The 14,434-nt window shown below is 36.5% G+C and overlaps 2 protein-coding genes across 3 annotated transcripts in view; one reads left to right on the top strand and one right to left on the bottom strand.

The window, feature by feature from the left end:
- Positions 1-14,434, bottom strand: part of MED25 (Mediator complex subunit 25) — a 64,443-nt gene that overhangs the window by 28,871 nt on the left and 21,138 nt on the right. For both annotated transcript variants that reach the window (XM_089648777.1, XM_089648778.1), the window contains exons 13-15: positions 13,087-13,269; positions 10,978-11,289; positions 8,756-8,893 (exon numbers count right to left, since the gene is read on the bottom strand). In XM_089648777.1, the coding sequence (XP_089504903.1) occupies positions 8,756-8,893; positions 10,978-11,289; positions 13,087-13,269 (633 nt within the window). The remainder of the gene's footprint in view (positions 1-8,755; positions 8,894-10,977; positions 11,290-13,086; positions 13,270-14,434) is intronic.
- On the top strand, positions 2,637-4,212 carry LOC149410096 (uncharacterized). Its single transcript, XM_089648779.1, has 2 exons — positions 2,637-3,054; positions 3,545-4,212. The coding sequence occupies exons 1-2, from the start codon at positions 3,016-3,018 to the stop codon at positions 4,052-4,054; spliced, it is 549 nt and encodes a 182-aa protein (XP_089504905.1). The 5' UTR covers positions 2,637-3,015; the 3' UTR covers positions 4,055-4,212.

Below are 14,434 nucleotides of genomic sequence, written 5' to 3'. Positions count from 1 at the left end.
CAAGTTTGCTAATTGAACATCTTCAACATATTCCACCACAGCTTGATTAAACTTTTGCTTCATAGCGAACAAGGCTTTTAAAGCTTCCGTTTGGTTGGTACAAACGTCAAAACGGGAAATGAGGAGCTTTTTCAAAGTTGACCAAGACAGAGAGTCGTCAAAAATAGTCCTAAACCAGTAAAGAGCTCTTCCCTCTAGGAGGTCAGAGAAAGCGGTAACAACCGAGGACAACTCCACCTTCCGGCTTCTAGATAGTTCTTCAATTCGTAAAATGAAATCTCTGACGTCCGAAGACCCAGAAAATTTTAAACCCCAAGAATGGACAGAAGAAGAAGTTGAAGGAATAGCCGACTGATAATAATTATTAATTATAGTTTTAGTATTTTCTGAAGAAACTGTATTATCATCCCCCACATCTATATTAGAACCACCCCCAACTTTCAGACTTTTATTAAAGGAGCGAGCCTGTTCGCGCATACTGGATAGAGTAGCTTCCGGAACGATGTTACGATCCGATAACAATTTAATCATTTCCTCCTTCGTCACCCCATTAATATCCGAAATCGCCATCTTTGTTAAACTGGAGAAAATGATAATTAGAAATTAAATAATTATTCTTTAATAAGAATAATAACTTAAATGTAATAATGAGATATAAATAATAATTTATTTATAACACATCAATTACCAAACCCCCTGTACAAGTCAACTCGACAAGTATAAATTGTATACATTAACACGAGACACAACAGTACCGTCAAAGTATCCTCCTAATATTTCAGTGCTCACCAGGCGACGGTATACAAGTACGATTATATACTAGAACGCCAAGTACAATTACGAATCAAGGACATTTACTTTATTGTAATTTAATCAAAAAAAAAAAAATTATCCAAATTGTTATAATAATTGATAAAGAAAACAATTAACCAAATTGTTATGATAATTGATGTAGATGATGATGATGCTCTTTATTAAAAAATTACACGTCGTTATTTTCGATTAAATAAACCGCAAAAAAAAAAATAACGAAGTCTTGTGCAGACATTGACAGTTATCCATGTTTGTAAACAATGTAGTATTTACTAGTGCCTAATGTCAGATGACACCACAACAACATATTCAATAATGACAGAAGTGCGCTGTCATTGAAAAATAACCATGAAAAGTCTCGTTACAGTTTTTGTATATGAAATGGTAATATCATATAAAAGATTCTTTGAAAAAGGTATTTCATTATAAAATAACAATATTGAACATTATTTGCATGTTTATGTTTCATCATGATAGATGACAAATGTCAATGTACACATTTTGACAGATAGTATTTTTAGAATGTAAACAAGTTATTTGTTTTGATAGTAATTGTGATAGTAATAAGGTAGGTAATTTATTTTTGACAAAGTCGTAATTTAAATGTGTACTGGATTCATAAAAACTTGAATATTACTGTGCAAATATATTTAAAAAGTAAGTATTGTACGTAGTACATAGTATTATGTTTGACACTACATTGATATTACTATCAATAATTATGATTTACTTACGAATAACTTGTAACAAAGTATTTCGAAAGTATCAAAAGGATATTTAAATTGTGTTTACGTTGGAATTTGTATTTACCCAGGAACGTAAACAAAACTACATATTATGATAACACAGAATATACCGAACTATATTTTGTAGCAAATAATAATGAAAGGTTTTACTAATCATTATTCAATTCGTATTGCGTATAAACAAAGATGTTTAATCAAGTTATTATTAATCAGTATGACAGGTACGAAACAAGTTTTAACCTTCAAAATTTTGACAACTAATCTTGTTCATAGATCAACAAGAGAATCATAGACAATCGATATTATATTTTAAGACAAAATAATAATTAATTTACTCAAACACTCGAAAACTTCTAACTTCATCAGTAATAAGTTGTCTATGATCAAACAATGAAAAGTTCTTTGCAATACAATGACATTTCAAAATGCAAACAACATAATTATTATAGGTTATGTATGAGGATACATGAACATAACATTAATATTAAAGGTCAATAGTAGACATTATGATGTGAATGTAAGTATGGAAATGCTAAGTGCACACACATTGATTCAACTCTAATATTATCAACTAGTATTAATGAAAACCCAACTTGACATGACAGAAAAAAGGATACTGCACCGAAAACGAAATATTTTAAACGTTGAGCGCCAAATGTAACGTATGCAATGTTAGGTAGGTACATTCCAATGTTTAAAAGGAAACGGTAGAGCTGAGATCTCATCTCAAGATTGTGGGAATAATTTCCTGTCAAGTAAGTTAAGTGATCATAAATAAAAGAGTGAGTTCTTAATGGAAAATATATTGAAACATCAAAAGCAACTACAAAGGAGTACAGATGATAAACATGTAATCATAGAAATAAATATAGGCACATACCCGATGGACTCTTGAATTAAACTAAACTAACTTAACGTGAAACGAAAGAACGACAACGAATGGCGAACGAAAACTTGCTCTCGGCAGCGGGGAACGGACCCGGGACGGAGGCCAGGACATCCTTCTCTTAGTGGAAGCAGGAGGACGCATCTCCTTCAATGGACGCCTGCAGGGGCATCTGGGTCTCTATTCCCGAACAAAGAACAATAGTTACTCGTTATGCTCCTCGCAGCGACCAAAAATTACTCGTCGTCGCGACCAACTTTGTCGAATCCTTCAATTTTACGTATTCTTGAACGTCGAACGATCGAAGAGATGATTATATTGGCAGCCCTGTGAATATTGTCTATGTTCTTGATGTTATTCAGATTTCTATGGTGTGACTGTCAAACTGTCAAACAGTGAAACCAAACAAACAGATATGGCCGCGGGTTACGTTACTAATAATCAAAAACAATTACTAATTCAATTGGTAAGTTCAGATATTGAACTAATGCGTGGCAAATTTTCGTCATCTTTTACCTTTTTGCGGAATCCCGACGGAGATGGCAGGTGATTGCCGAACAATTGAATGCCATGGCAGGGGCAAATAAAGATTTCAAACACTGGAGAAAGGTTTGTTTTATTTCCATTAATTTGTGTGTATTGTACACTTAAAATGTCTATTTGTTACCCTCATACTACGTTCAAATGAAGCTCTGCCTATGACAAATTTCTATTCAACAAAACGAGCACCGTGCTCACATCTAACATGGATTCCATGCCGAATCAAGTCCTCTTTGAAAAGTCAAAGCTATGAAAAAAATAATTCTAAAATAGCCCCCCTAACCTAACCTATTTTTTATCATCACTTTTCCGAAGAGATTCCGAGTTGTCCAGTCACCGCTCACATAGTGTTTCGTTTAGCCTGATTTCTATGTTAAAATCATGATATTGAAATTAATGATGATGGGGCTACGCTACATCAAAGCCGATTGCTTCAAAATTCAAGTAAAATTGTGTGATCTTGACGTTGTCCCTCTTTTTAAATATTTTAAGTTCTTATAAAGTCTCTTTCCACTAATATTTTGTGCAAATAATTAATATAATTCCAAAATATTTTCAGACATGGCAAGACTTAAGGTCGAAGGCCAAACTCAAGAATGCCTCCTTGAGGCGGCATGCGGCCGGGACGGGAGGCGGACTACCAGCGCCAGCAGTCAGCCTCAACGCTACTGACGAGCTCATTCTCCAAGTGATCAACCCAGTGTTGATTACGGGACACACGGAAGTTGAAGGGCCTGTTGCTGGCTGCAGCAGCTGGCAGTCTGTTGAGGTGCCACTGCTCTCGGAGGCCACACCTCCCCTTGTGGAACTTCCTACCCATGAGCCTCCACCCGCACAGACTCCGAGGCGTACTGCGGCATCTCGGAGGTTCACAGATTCCCAGAATCTATCCTCTACACTCGTCGAGCAGGGGGAGAGGCGTTTGACGAATTCCACAAATTTTTCAAATGGAATGTTGACTGCAATGACTAGGCTGACAGATGCAGTTGAATCTGTTAGTTCTCTGTTAATTATGGTGGTTCAACTATTGGAAGAAATAAAGGCCATCGGACAATGTTTTTTATTTTAAATTATCCAAAGATGGTTAGCATACAATATATTGTGATACTATTTAGTAGCATTTTAGTCTTATCTGTTTTTTCTTTAAAATTATCCAAAGATGGTTAGCATACAATATATTGTGATACTATTTAGTAGCATTTTATTCTTATCTGTTTTTTCTTTAAAATTATCCAAAGATGGTTAGCGTACTATTTAGTAGCATTTTAGTCACAATGTGATATTGTGATACTATTTAGTAGCATTTTAGTCACAATGTTTTTTCTTTAAAATTATCCAAAGATGGTTAGCATACAATATATTGTGATACTATTAAGTAGCATTTTAATCTTATCGGACAATGTTTTTTCTTTAACATTAACTAAAGATGGTTAGTATACAATATCAGCGTAATGAAAGCGTTGTAATTAAACAACTGAAACTGTAATGTTTTCTGGGTTATATGATAAAAATTATGATACTATTAGAAGCATTTTAGTTTTATCAGAGATAAATAAAATGTTTTTTTCTTTAAAATTAACCAAAGAGAGTTAGTATCAGCATAATGAATGCGATTTTTATTTTTATCATGGATAATTATAATGTGTAACTAACTAACACCAGAATTGTAATTTACTAGAAAATATCAGACTTGATTGGTTCCATCAGTGTACTAATTCTTTATTTTTAGCTTGTAGTACAAAATATGTTAAAATGATTACAATTGTAATCGAACAACTGAAACTCTAATGTTTCCTGCGTTATATAAATTGTGATACTATTTGGTAGCATTTAGTTTTATCGGAGATAAATATAATGTTTTTTCTTTAAAATTATTCAAAGATATTTAGTAGACAATATCAATATCAGCATAATGAATGCGATTTTTACCATGGATAATTATAATGTTTAACTAATTAACACCAGAGTTGTAATTTATTAGAAAAATATCAGACTTGATTAGTTCTATCAGGGTACTAATTATTTATTTTTAGTTTTTATTACAAAATAAATTGTCATTGTATATTGAAAACTGTGTTGTTTCTGTATTATTTGATTAAAAAAATTATGATATTCTTAATGTTAAATACATTTTTTTATGATCACACCATTGTTTTCTTACATTTTACATTACTATATTATCAGAAAATATATAAAACTTTTTGAAATTATACAATACTGAACGTGGGGCGAGACCCACCCAAAAGAGATGGGGCTTATTATTTTTTACAGCAACTGGATTCAAAATAATGTTTAAAATGTCTAGTTTCCAACATAACCTTCTTTGTGTCAGGTAATCAGCCACTGCCAGTGTAAAACATAGATGGTATTATGTCGGCCTTAAATAAATTAGTTGGCTTGCAACCAAAAAATGGTGATGCTTTCAAAATCACTTATTATAATCACGTGTAAATATTGTATTTGAAATGTTTGTTGTAACGCAGCCTCATATAGCCTCACCTCACCACTTAATATTTGTGTGTAAAACGTAAGAACGGGATGGGGGTGGAATAAATGGAGACACAAGGACTATCAGCCGACGCACTAAGGCTTTGTTGAGCCTAAAATTCCTTATGAAGGCTTCATCGGTCGTATTGGCGAAGGAATCTACCCTCTGATGAAACGTTCGTGGGTCTCAAAGCAGCTGCTTCAGCTTGCTCAACATCGTGAATCACAGCCAACATCGCTGGTAAATCAGCCATTATAAATTGCAAAATGGCTTTACAAAAATAGACGATGTCTTTGCGGGTGCGAAAGTTCGCGCGAGAAAACTATAATGCCAGATTTTGACAGCTAATTGCATAGATACGCTAACAACCTACCGCTCGCTGCCCGTTTCGACTGGTTTACCCCACTCGTTGTTATGTGGAATGACTTTTGACGTTTGGCGTCTAAGAATCTTCCTTCGACCAAGCTCAAGAATAACCAAGTCGACCAACGGACGTACTTTCGACGGCGATTACGAGCGACGACGCTTCCAGAATAGAGCCCCAGGCCTGCAGCACGTGGTAGTCGACCAGACTCTTCAACGGAGCCAAGACAGCAATCCGTTTTCTTAGTGGCAGCGGGAGGACAGCAACTCCCTCAATGGACGCCTGCAGGGGCATCAGGCCTGCAGCACGTGGTAGCCGACCAGGCTTGTCTTACAGACTTCGGGAACAGCAATCCGTTCCTTCGCGACGCGGGAAAACTCAGCCATCAACTACTAGCCATAGCTAGGACCGATCCATTTACGGTTTCAGTTCCGAAACACGAGTATACAAATATGACCAACGGCCAACACTGGATGAAAAGCGGGATTCCATAATCCCCACTAGAAATAATAATCAACACGAACTATTCGTGAAAGGATAAACACCCCGCGCCTTTTTTTTAAAGAAATAATAACTCCTATTCACATGATTAACTCAGATTGAAGCCCCTTTGAAGGAGAGTGACTGGCTCCACCGGTCAGCAGCCTTGGCTGACCGGGGAGGAAGTGACCATAAACAAAACTCTACTTTCTTCCTTCAAAATATTGCCAAAGTTCGAAAAAAAATACCCATAGACAAAATAAACCCAACTAAGCAAGAACTTCTCTTGTCACAAATATTTATGTGACATAGTTTGAAAGGTCCCGTTAATTATAGCAAAATGATCACTGACACCCATCAATATTGTACCAAGCAAGATACGACATGCGTCCCATTGGAATGCTTCATGATGACGTACACACGAGGTCTGCCTGGGACTACTATACATACTCTCGTATCTAGAATGCATGACGCACGTGTGAGAATGAGTTAATGATAAATGTCCAAACAAAAGTCATATTATTAAAGAGAGATTATGAAAACAGCGTGCAATATAGTTGTAAATCAAGAATACTGGAAGTAAGTGTGTGAGTTTGTATTTGATAAGTACAGGGTTTTCCAATAAGAGGTGTTATTTTGAATAGCCCGCTATTTCGGTAGATGTTACTTTTGAAGCTGTCATTTTTTGACATTTGACAAGTAGAAACTACGCCATTAATAAAATAGGAACGATACACGCTTCAACAACGCATTGAAATTATTAAAATTCACTATTATTAATTATTAGAATTCCATCGAAAAATCATCTTGAGTGATGAGGCCCATTTCCACCTCGGTGGCTTCGACAACAAGCAAAATTGTCGTATCTGGGGCTCGGAAAACCCAAGAGTTATTGTTGAAAAGCCTCTCTATCCTCAACGTATGACTGTTTGGTGCGGTTTATGGTCCGGCGGAGTTATTGGACCTTACTTTTTCGAAAATGAGGCTGGAGCAACAGTTACGGTGAATGGATTGCGCTATCGAGAGATGATTATGATGATGATTTTTTATGGCCGGAATTGGATGGTATTGATCTGGACAACGTTTACTTTCAACAAGACGACGTTACGTTCCACACAAGCAACGAAACCATTGATCATTTACGATTGAATATCAAAATAACACCTCTTATTGGAAAACCCTGTATGTTTACGAGAGATGGAAAGGCTGACAAGGATATTGAAATAAGGGTTAATTTAGGAAACTCATTAACGGAGGACTATAAGCAGTAGTCGCTGATAAAGTTGTCGAAAAAAGCAAAGTTAGCAGTCCACAATGAAGTACTGACACCAAACAAATGGAGGTAAATAACACAAGATACCATACGGCAGAACAGATGTTCTAGCACAGCATAAGCATGACAAGATGAATGCTGCTATTGAAGAAAATTTCTAATAAAGTAAATATATCTAATCATTCTACATGGAATAAAGAAGAAAACTAGAAGTGATTTCCATAAAAAAAATTTAATGGAAAAAAAAGTGATCACTGACTTTAAGTAAATTTTGGTTTTAGACCATTTAGCAAGCGCTCTGTCTCACTTACACTTAACTGACTTTGTAGATCTCCATCCCATCATTTGAATTTCGTAAACACAGTTTTGTGTTGGAAATTTATGGTCTGATTGGGCAAATATTTAGATTATTATGTCAGAGATATTGAAAGAAGGGTAAATGCAGGTAACTCCATTGATGGAGGACTGAGAGCAGTTGGTGCTAACAACAACTCGTCTAAAGAAGCGAAGCTAGCAGTCCACAATGGAGTGCTGGTACCTACCCTGATGTATGGATGTGAGGCATGGAACTGGCAAAGAAAGGATGAAAGTAGATTGAATGCTGTTGAAATGAGATCAACAGCGTATATGTGGTAAAACCATGTATGATCGTGTGAAGAATGTGGAGATCCGCAAAGAGTGCAAGGCTGATGTAAGCGTAATGAGTAAGATTAAGAAAGGGACGCTTAGATGGTTTGGGCATGTAGAGCGAATGAGCGAACAAAGGAGTGTAAGGAGGATATATGATGCAAATGCGAATGGTAGCAGAAGTCGGGGACGCCCGAGGAAGACATGGCACGATCAAGTGAATCAGATACTCGAGTCGGGCCATGTCAAGAGTCAGAATAATAGAAGAGTATGTATGAATGTGAATGAGGCAAGGAGTGCGTCCCAAGACAGAGTTGTTTGGCGGTCCGTCCTCTCTGCCTACCCCTGCGGTGAAATGGCGTGATGGTTAGTTAGTTTAGAAACACGTCTACAAGGAATTTCTTGTGTTCTTCTTTAGGAATTTCGTCATTAGGAATTCTTTCTTCGTTAGGAATGTTGAAATAAGAAATCTTGTACTGCAAATGGATGATTAATCTATCGTACAGTAATTTAAATAAATACATTTAAAAAAACTCACATTCATGATCTTCTCCAAGTTCTGTTGTCGGGCGGCCTCAATGTGGTCGTACTGGGGCCTCTGCTGTGGAGCGCCCCCGGGCCCTGTGCCCGTGCCGCGCCCTGCTCCACCCGCGCCCCCACCACCAGGCAGCATACCCTGCACATATCATTAACATATGAGGTGATTTTTCACAAAAACAGGGCTATATAAATTACCCAAATATTATTATATAACTAGAAATTTCAACAATATTAAATCTTTAATCATTGGCGACAATATTAACGAATGGTGTTAAACAGATAAAACAAAAAGATTCTGCTTCTAGGAATTGAACTTTTAACCTCTTCTTTGATGGGGAAGTGCTCTGACCACTGAGCTAATCAGACCATATACTTCGTCTGAGAGCTACAAACATTATCTTCATTTTCTTAATGCATATTTTTTGGCTGCTATCTTTATGTATGACTGCTAGATTCTACTTAACTAAATGCAATCTAGACAGCGTCTTGGATAAATAAATCCATTTCAATTTTAATGTGCGACATCTATTGACTTTTCTACAAGTCTAGGATGAATATTTTTGGTGACCGGTAACTCATCAAAATGACAATTCAACACACCTTTAAAGAGTGATATAGTCATAAAAAGTGTTAAAAAGAAAAACTAGGTTAGATAGGTTACGTAGGTAACTATTTAAGTTAGTTTTTGTTTCATCACTTTTAATGACTTCAAAATTCAAAAAAATATTTATTGCACAAAAATACAGAGTACAAAGGGTATAGCTTATAGGTTACATCCTATTTCTTCCAGCTAACCTAACAAATACACATTATATTACATAACCCAACAATTACATGTTAACAAATGTATGTAAATAATAAATAAAAAACAGAGGTATTTAATTTATGTAAGATATTCATTTGAGGTGTAGTGACATTTGTTTAAAAGAAATGTTTTTAGTGATGATTTAAATTTGAGTATGTCGGTTACTTGTTTGATGCTACGTGGAAGGTTGTTATATACTTTAATGGCCATGTAGTGTAGTCCTTTTTGAAATATAATTTTGTTTGCTTTTGGGATTAATAAGTTTTCTGTGAACCTTGTAGCGTGTTTATGTGTTGAGTTTTTTTGTGGGAACTTTTCTGGAGATGATCTAACTAACAGGCATAACTCCATTATATATATATCCGTCACTGTCAGAAGTTTGACATTTTTAAAAATTGGTCTAATACATAGACATATGAATATTAGTAGACCTGCCCTAAGTGATTAAAAGCGTATTATCCCCACTCCCCATACCGGTTCCATTGGAGCCGGCTGTGCTCGCGTATGGCCTCAAGTGAAATTTGAAAACGTGACGTCATCATTCTTGTGCGAACTATGGTCGAGGCATCATCGGTTCATTTTACGAAATAAAACGGCAAAATGTTGACTTGTACTATGAAAACTTGTAAAAATAGATGTGAAAAAGAGAATAAACCCAATTGCCGTATTACATTCCATATATAAGCATTATTTTACTTTATTTTAAGCATATTCACATCGTATAACATGAATCAGTTGTTACTATCACATCGAGAAACGTCTGGACGCGAAACACAAAGCTGGTTGGTTGCTGGGAAGTAAATTATGAACATTTATAAAAGTGTCTTAACTAAATACTTAAACGAAATATTCGACTCTGAAAATACAACCGAATTTTTTTGCCGAATTTGGACTTCGCAAATTTGTTCATAACGTAGCGAGTAATTTGCGCTCCCATGTAAAAATGTCTATTCATTCAAGAGCAGATTTTACTTTTAAGAAGTAAATGGTGATATTATAATGCGAGATGCCTATTTACTGTCAGATTGATTTATTGACGAATCACAGTCAGCTTCACCCCCTTCGTTCTTCAACAGTTGATTTTACCCCTCGCCATTATCTTCTCGTCTATTAATTCCTATGTCTGTGGTCTAATATAATATTTATATCATTTTTTAAAGGTGTGTTGAATTGTCATTTTGTCGAGTATCATGGAACCAATATTTTTTTAGTGGAATAACTAAATGAGTAAAACGTCAAATTGTAATATTTAATTATTGAAGACAATGTGTATTAATGACTCTCCAACAAAAGATGTGAAAAACAAAATACAGAAAAAGATTCGTCGCATCTACGTCCACAGCTGTAACAAATTAATGCTACCTAAGCTGTTTATAGAAATGATTTCCCAAATAAAATAAATATGTAAATCATACCGCCATCTGCTGTGGTTTTCCCTGCAGTGCCTGCTGCCCAGCTTGTCCCATGGGCCCCGCCTGTCCCATCTGCCCAACCTGTCCCATCTGTCCAGCCGGCCCCATCTGTCCAGCTTGTCCCATCTGCTGGGCGCCGGGTTGCCCCATCTGTCCGGGCTGACCCATCTGACCGGCCTGTCCCGGTTGGCCCATTTGCCCCATCTGGCCGGCCTGCCCCATCTGGCCCCCGAGCATCCCCATGGCGCCCCCGGGCTGGGGCTGCGCAGTCGGGGCACCCTGTAAAGCGGGAGGCCCGGTGCCAGATGTGCCCCCCTAACAAACATACAGAACATACTTTTTTACTTGCACTTTAAAAGAAAGACATACATAGTTACGAATAACCTGTCAATACTTGAATTCTACTGATATTATACATAGTGGAAAAATGTTGCTTGTACAATGATGGAGGATTTAGCTAGCAGAGAATTGAACCGCGAGGTTGCAGTGGGAATCTGTAGCTTCGAATCGCATAGATAACATGGTTTATAAGCAGATCTTCAACGATTTATTTAATAATTTTTTACAACTTTTGAAAAGAATGTGACCTTTCTGGGGTACCCCGTTCTAAGGTAATTACAGTACAAATGAGCGGCGGGGGCTCAGATTTTTAGTCACCGGGGGGCGTCGCAAAAATATGGCAACTTCCCAAGGGCGTCACAGTTGAAAAAAGTTTGGGAAGCCCTGGTTTAGATCATATATATCACTATGTCAGTAAGGGAGATAAAGATTTCTCTGAGACCACATGAGCTTTTCCAAAAAGCAAACAAGTTGACTCAACGGTACTGTTTGTTCGCAGAACTGAACAAATTATTCTGACGGGTTAATGTACTTTATTGATTAATACACTGATTTACACAAATGTTTTTAACGTGAATACCGCACAAGAGTCCTACCTTCTGGAGCCAGTGAGACTATGGCATCCCCAATTGGGGAATGTTGTGGGGCTGAAGGTAGTGGGGAGAGAAAGGATATGGAGAAGAGGAAGATGGGGAAGTAATTCAGATCTAGTCACAAAACACGGCCAAAGCCATTTCAAACAACGTTTCAATTCCGAATGGTGGTCTTACACCAGGGCAATACTGAGTGTATCTTCCACTCCGGAACGCGCAACAAGTATAATATTTATTATTTTAAATGAATAAATTGTGAAATAACACAAATTCATCAAATAAAATTAACTTGCGCACGCCGGGATTTGAACCCGCAACCTTCAGATTGCTAGTCTAAATGCTCACCCCTCGGCCAAGGAGGAGAATACCATTATAGCGGACTAATGTCTAACTTTGATGATGGTTTGGTATAGAAAGAGGTTGAGTGCGATTGCGCTACACTATATGAAGGCTCATCTATTGTTGTCTCACTCTACACTACCAAGCTTATACCAAGCCCATATCGAAAGAATTCAAAAAAAAAATTTTAATCACGTAAATTATAAATTAAACTTACATTTCTCAAATTATACCGAATCCATTGAATTTCATAATTTTAACTCCCTCCAAACACGACGTCTAATTTTTGATCAAATCTTATTGTTTAAAATCCTAAATAATGATCTGGACTCACCAGAACTTACCAATTTAATAAATCTTCATATTCCGTCTAGATCAACCCGACAATCTGATTTATTTTATCTACCCTCGTGTAGAACAAACATTCGAAAAAATTGCCCAATTCCTCGTATATGTGCACAATATAATATAAATTTTTACAGCATTGACCTTTTTGGTGGAAGAAATATCGATATGAAGTAATGCGTACGATCGATTATATTAATATTAGAGTATGGAATGTATTGGGAGCATCTCCTATCCTCTTCCTATTTTCCTCTTCCTCTCCCCTTCCTTTAACACCAAATTAATTTTAAGATATTAAAACTTCATTTCCATAAGAAACTCCTGTGGCTTGACTTCAGTTAACTTGTATATTTATATCTATCATTGTATATTATGTAAAAGCTGTTTGTTTCTTACAAATAAATAAAACAACTTAACTTCTTTCTAACCTCACATTGATTAACTAGCATTATTCTATTGTAGGATGCAGTATTACTTTAAAAAGGTATATTTTTACCTGTTTGCTCATAGTCTGAGACAGTTTCTGCTGCTGGATGACCTTCTTGAGTCTATCCACGAAGGTGGCCTGGTTGTTGGGAATGAATCCGAGGTACGCCTTCTTCTCAGCCGTGTACAGCAAGATGAGCACTTTAATATCGCACGACGCTGGCGAAACAGGGGTAAAGTGGACGCATCCAGCCTAGAAAACAACAAAACCACAGACATAGGAATTAATAGACGAGAAGATAAGGGCGAGGGGTAAAATCAACTGTTGAAGAACGAAGGGGGTTAAGCTGACTGTGATTCGTCAATAAATCAATCTGACAGTAAATAGGCATCTCGCATTATAATATCACCATTTAGTTCTTAAAAGTAAAATCTGCATTTAAATGAATAGACATTTTTACATGGGAGCGCAAATTACTCGCCACGTTATGAACTAATTTGCGAAGTCCAAATTCGTCAAAGTAAATTTCTTCTGTTTGCAGAGTCGTAGTTAGTTTCAGAGTATTTAGTTAAGACACTTTTATAAATGTTCATAATTTACTTCCCAGCAACCAACCAGCTTTGTGTTTCGCGTCCAGACGTTTCTCGATGTGATAGTAACAACTGATTCATATTATACGATGTGAATATGCTTAAAATAAAGTAAAATAATGCTTATATATGGAATGTAATACGACAATTGGGTTTATTCTCTTTTTCACATCTATTTTTACAAGTTTTCATAGTACAAGTCAACATTTTGCCGTGTTATTTCTTAAAATGAACCGATGATGCCTCGACCATAGTTCGCACAAGAATGATGACGTCACGTTTTCAAATTTCATTTGAGGCCATACGCGAGCCCAGCCGGCTCAATGGAACCGGTATGGGGAGTGGGGATAATACGCTTTTAATCACTTAGGGCAGGTCTACTAATATTCATATGTCTATGAACAAAACAAAAAAAATCAACCCCATAAAAACAATAGTTTTTTTTACTATAATACATCAATTTTAAAATGTCGTTTAAAACTTAAAATAAAATAAAAAACTTTTGTTTAACTGAGGATTGAACCTTTCTACCCAGAAACTGGAGTCGACAACTCCACTGACCTCGCCAAATGCCGATCGGGTGGGACCGACATTTATTTAGTATATTAACAGCTGTAATGTTATCCGATTCCAGAGAAACGCATATGTCGGTGTGTGTGTACATGATTGCCACCAAAAGTGAATAGAATATAGAATGCATTGTCATCGACAACGAGTGTATCAACCGATTGGATGTCGGTAAGTGGGTTAATTTCCTCTTCCAAGATTTGCATTAGTTCGTTACCGAAATCAAAAGTTAAATTCAATTTATCAGAACAATCTGAAGC

This window comes from Hesperophylax consimilis, chromosome 28, assembly GCF_061612785.1.
Source record: "Hesperophylax consimilis isolate HC1 chromosome 28, BYU_Hcon_1.0, whole genome shotgun sequence".
NCBI lineage: Eukaryota > Metazoa > Arthropoda > Insecta > Trichoptera > Limnephilidae > Hesperophylax > Hesperophylax consimilis.
This window is presented reverse-complemented; position numbering and strand designations above follow the sequence as displayed.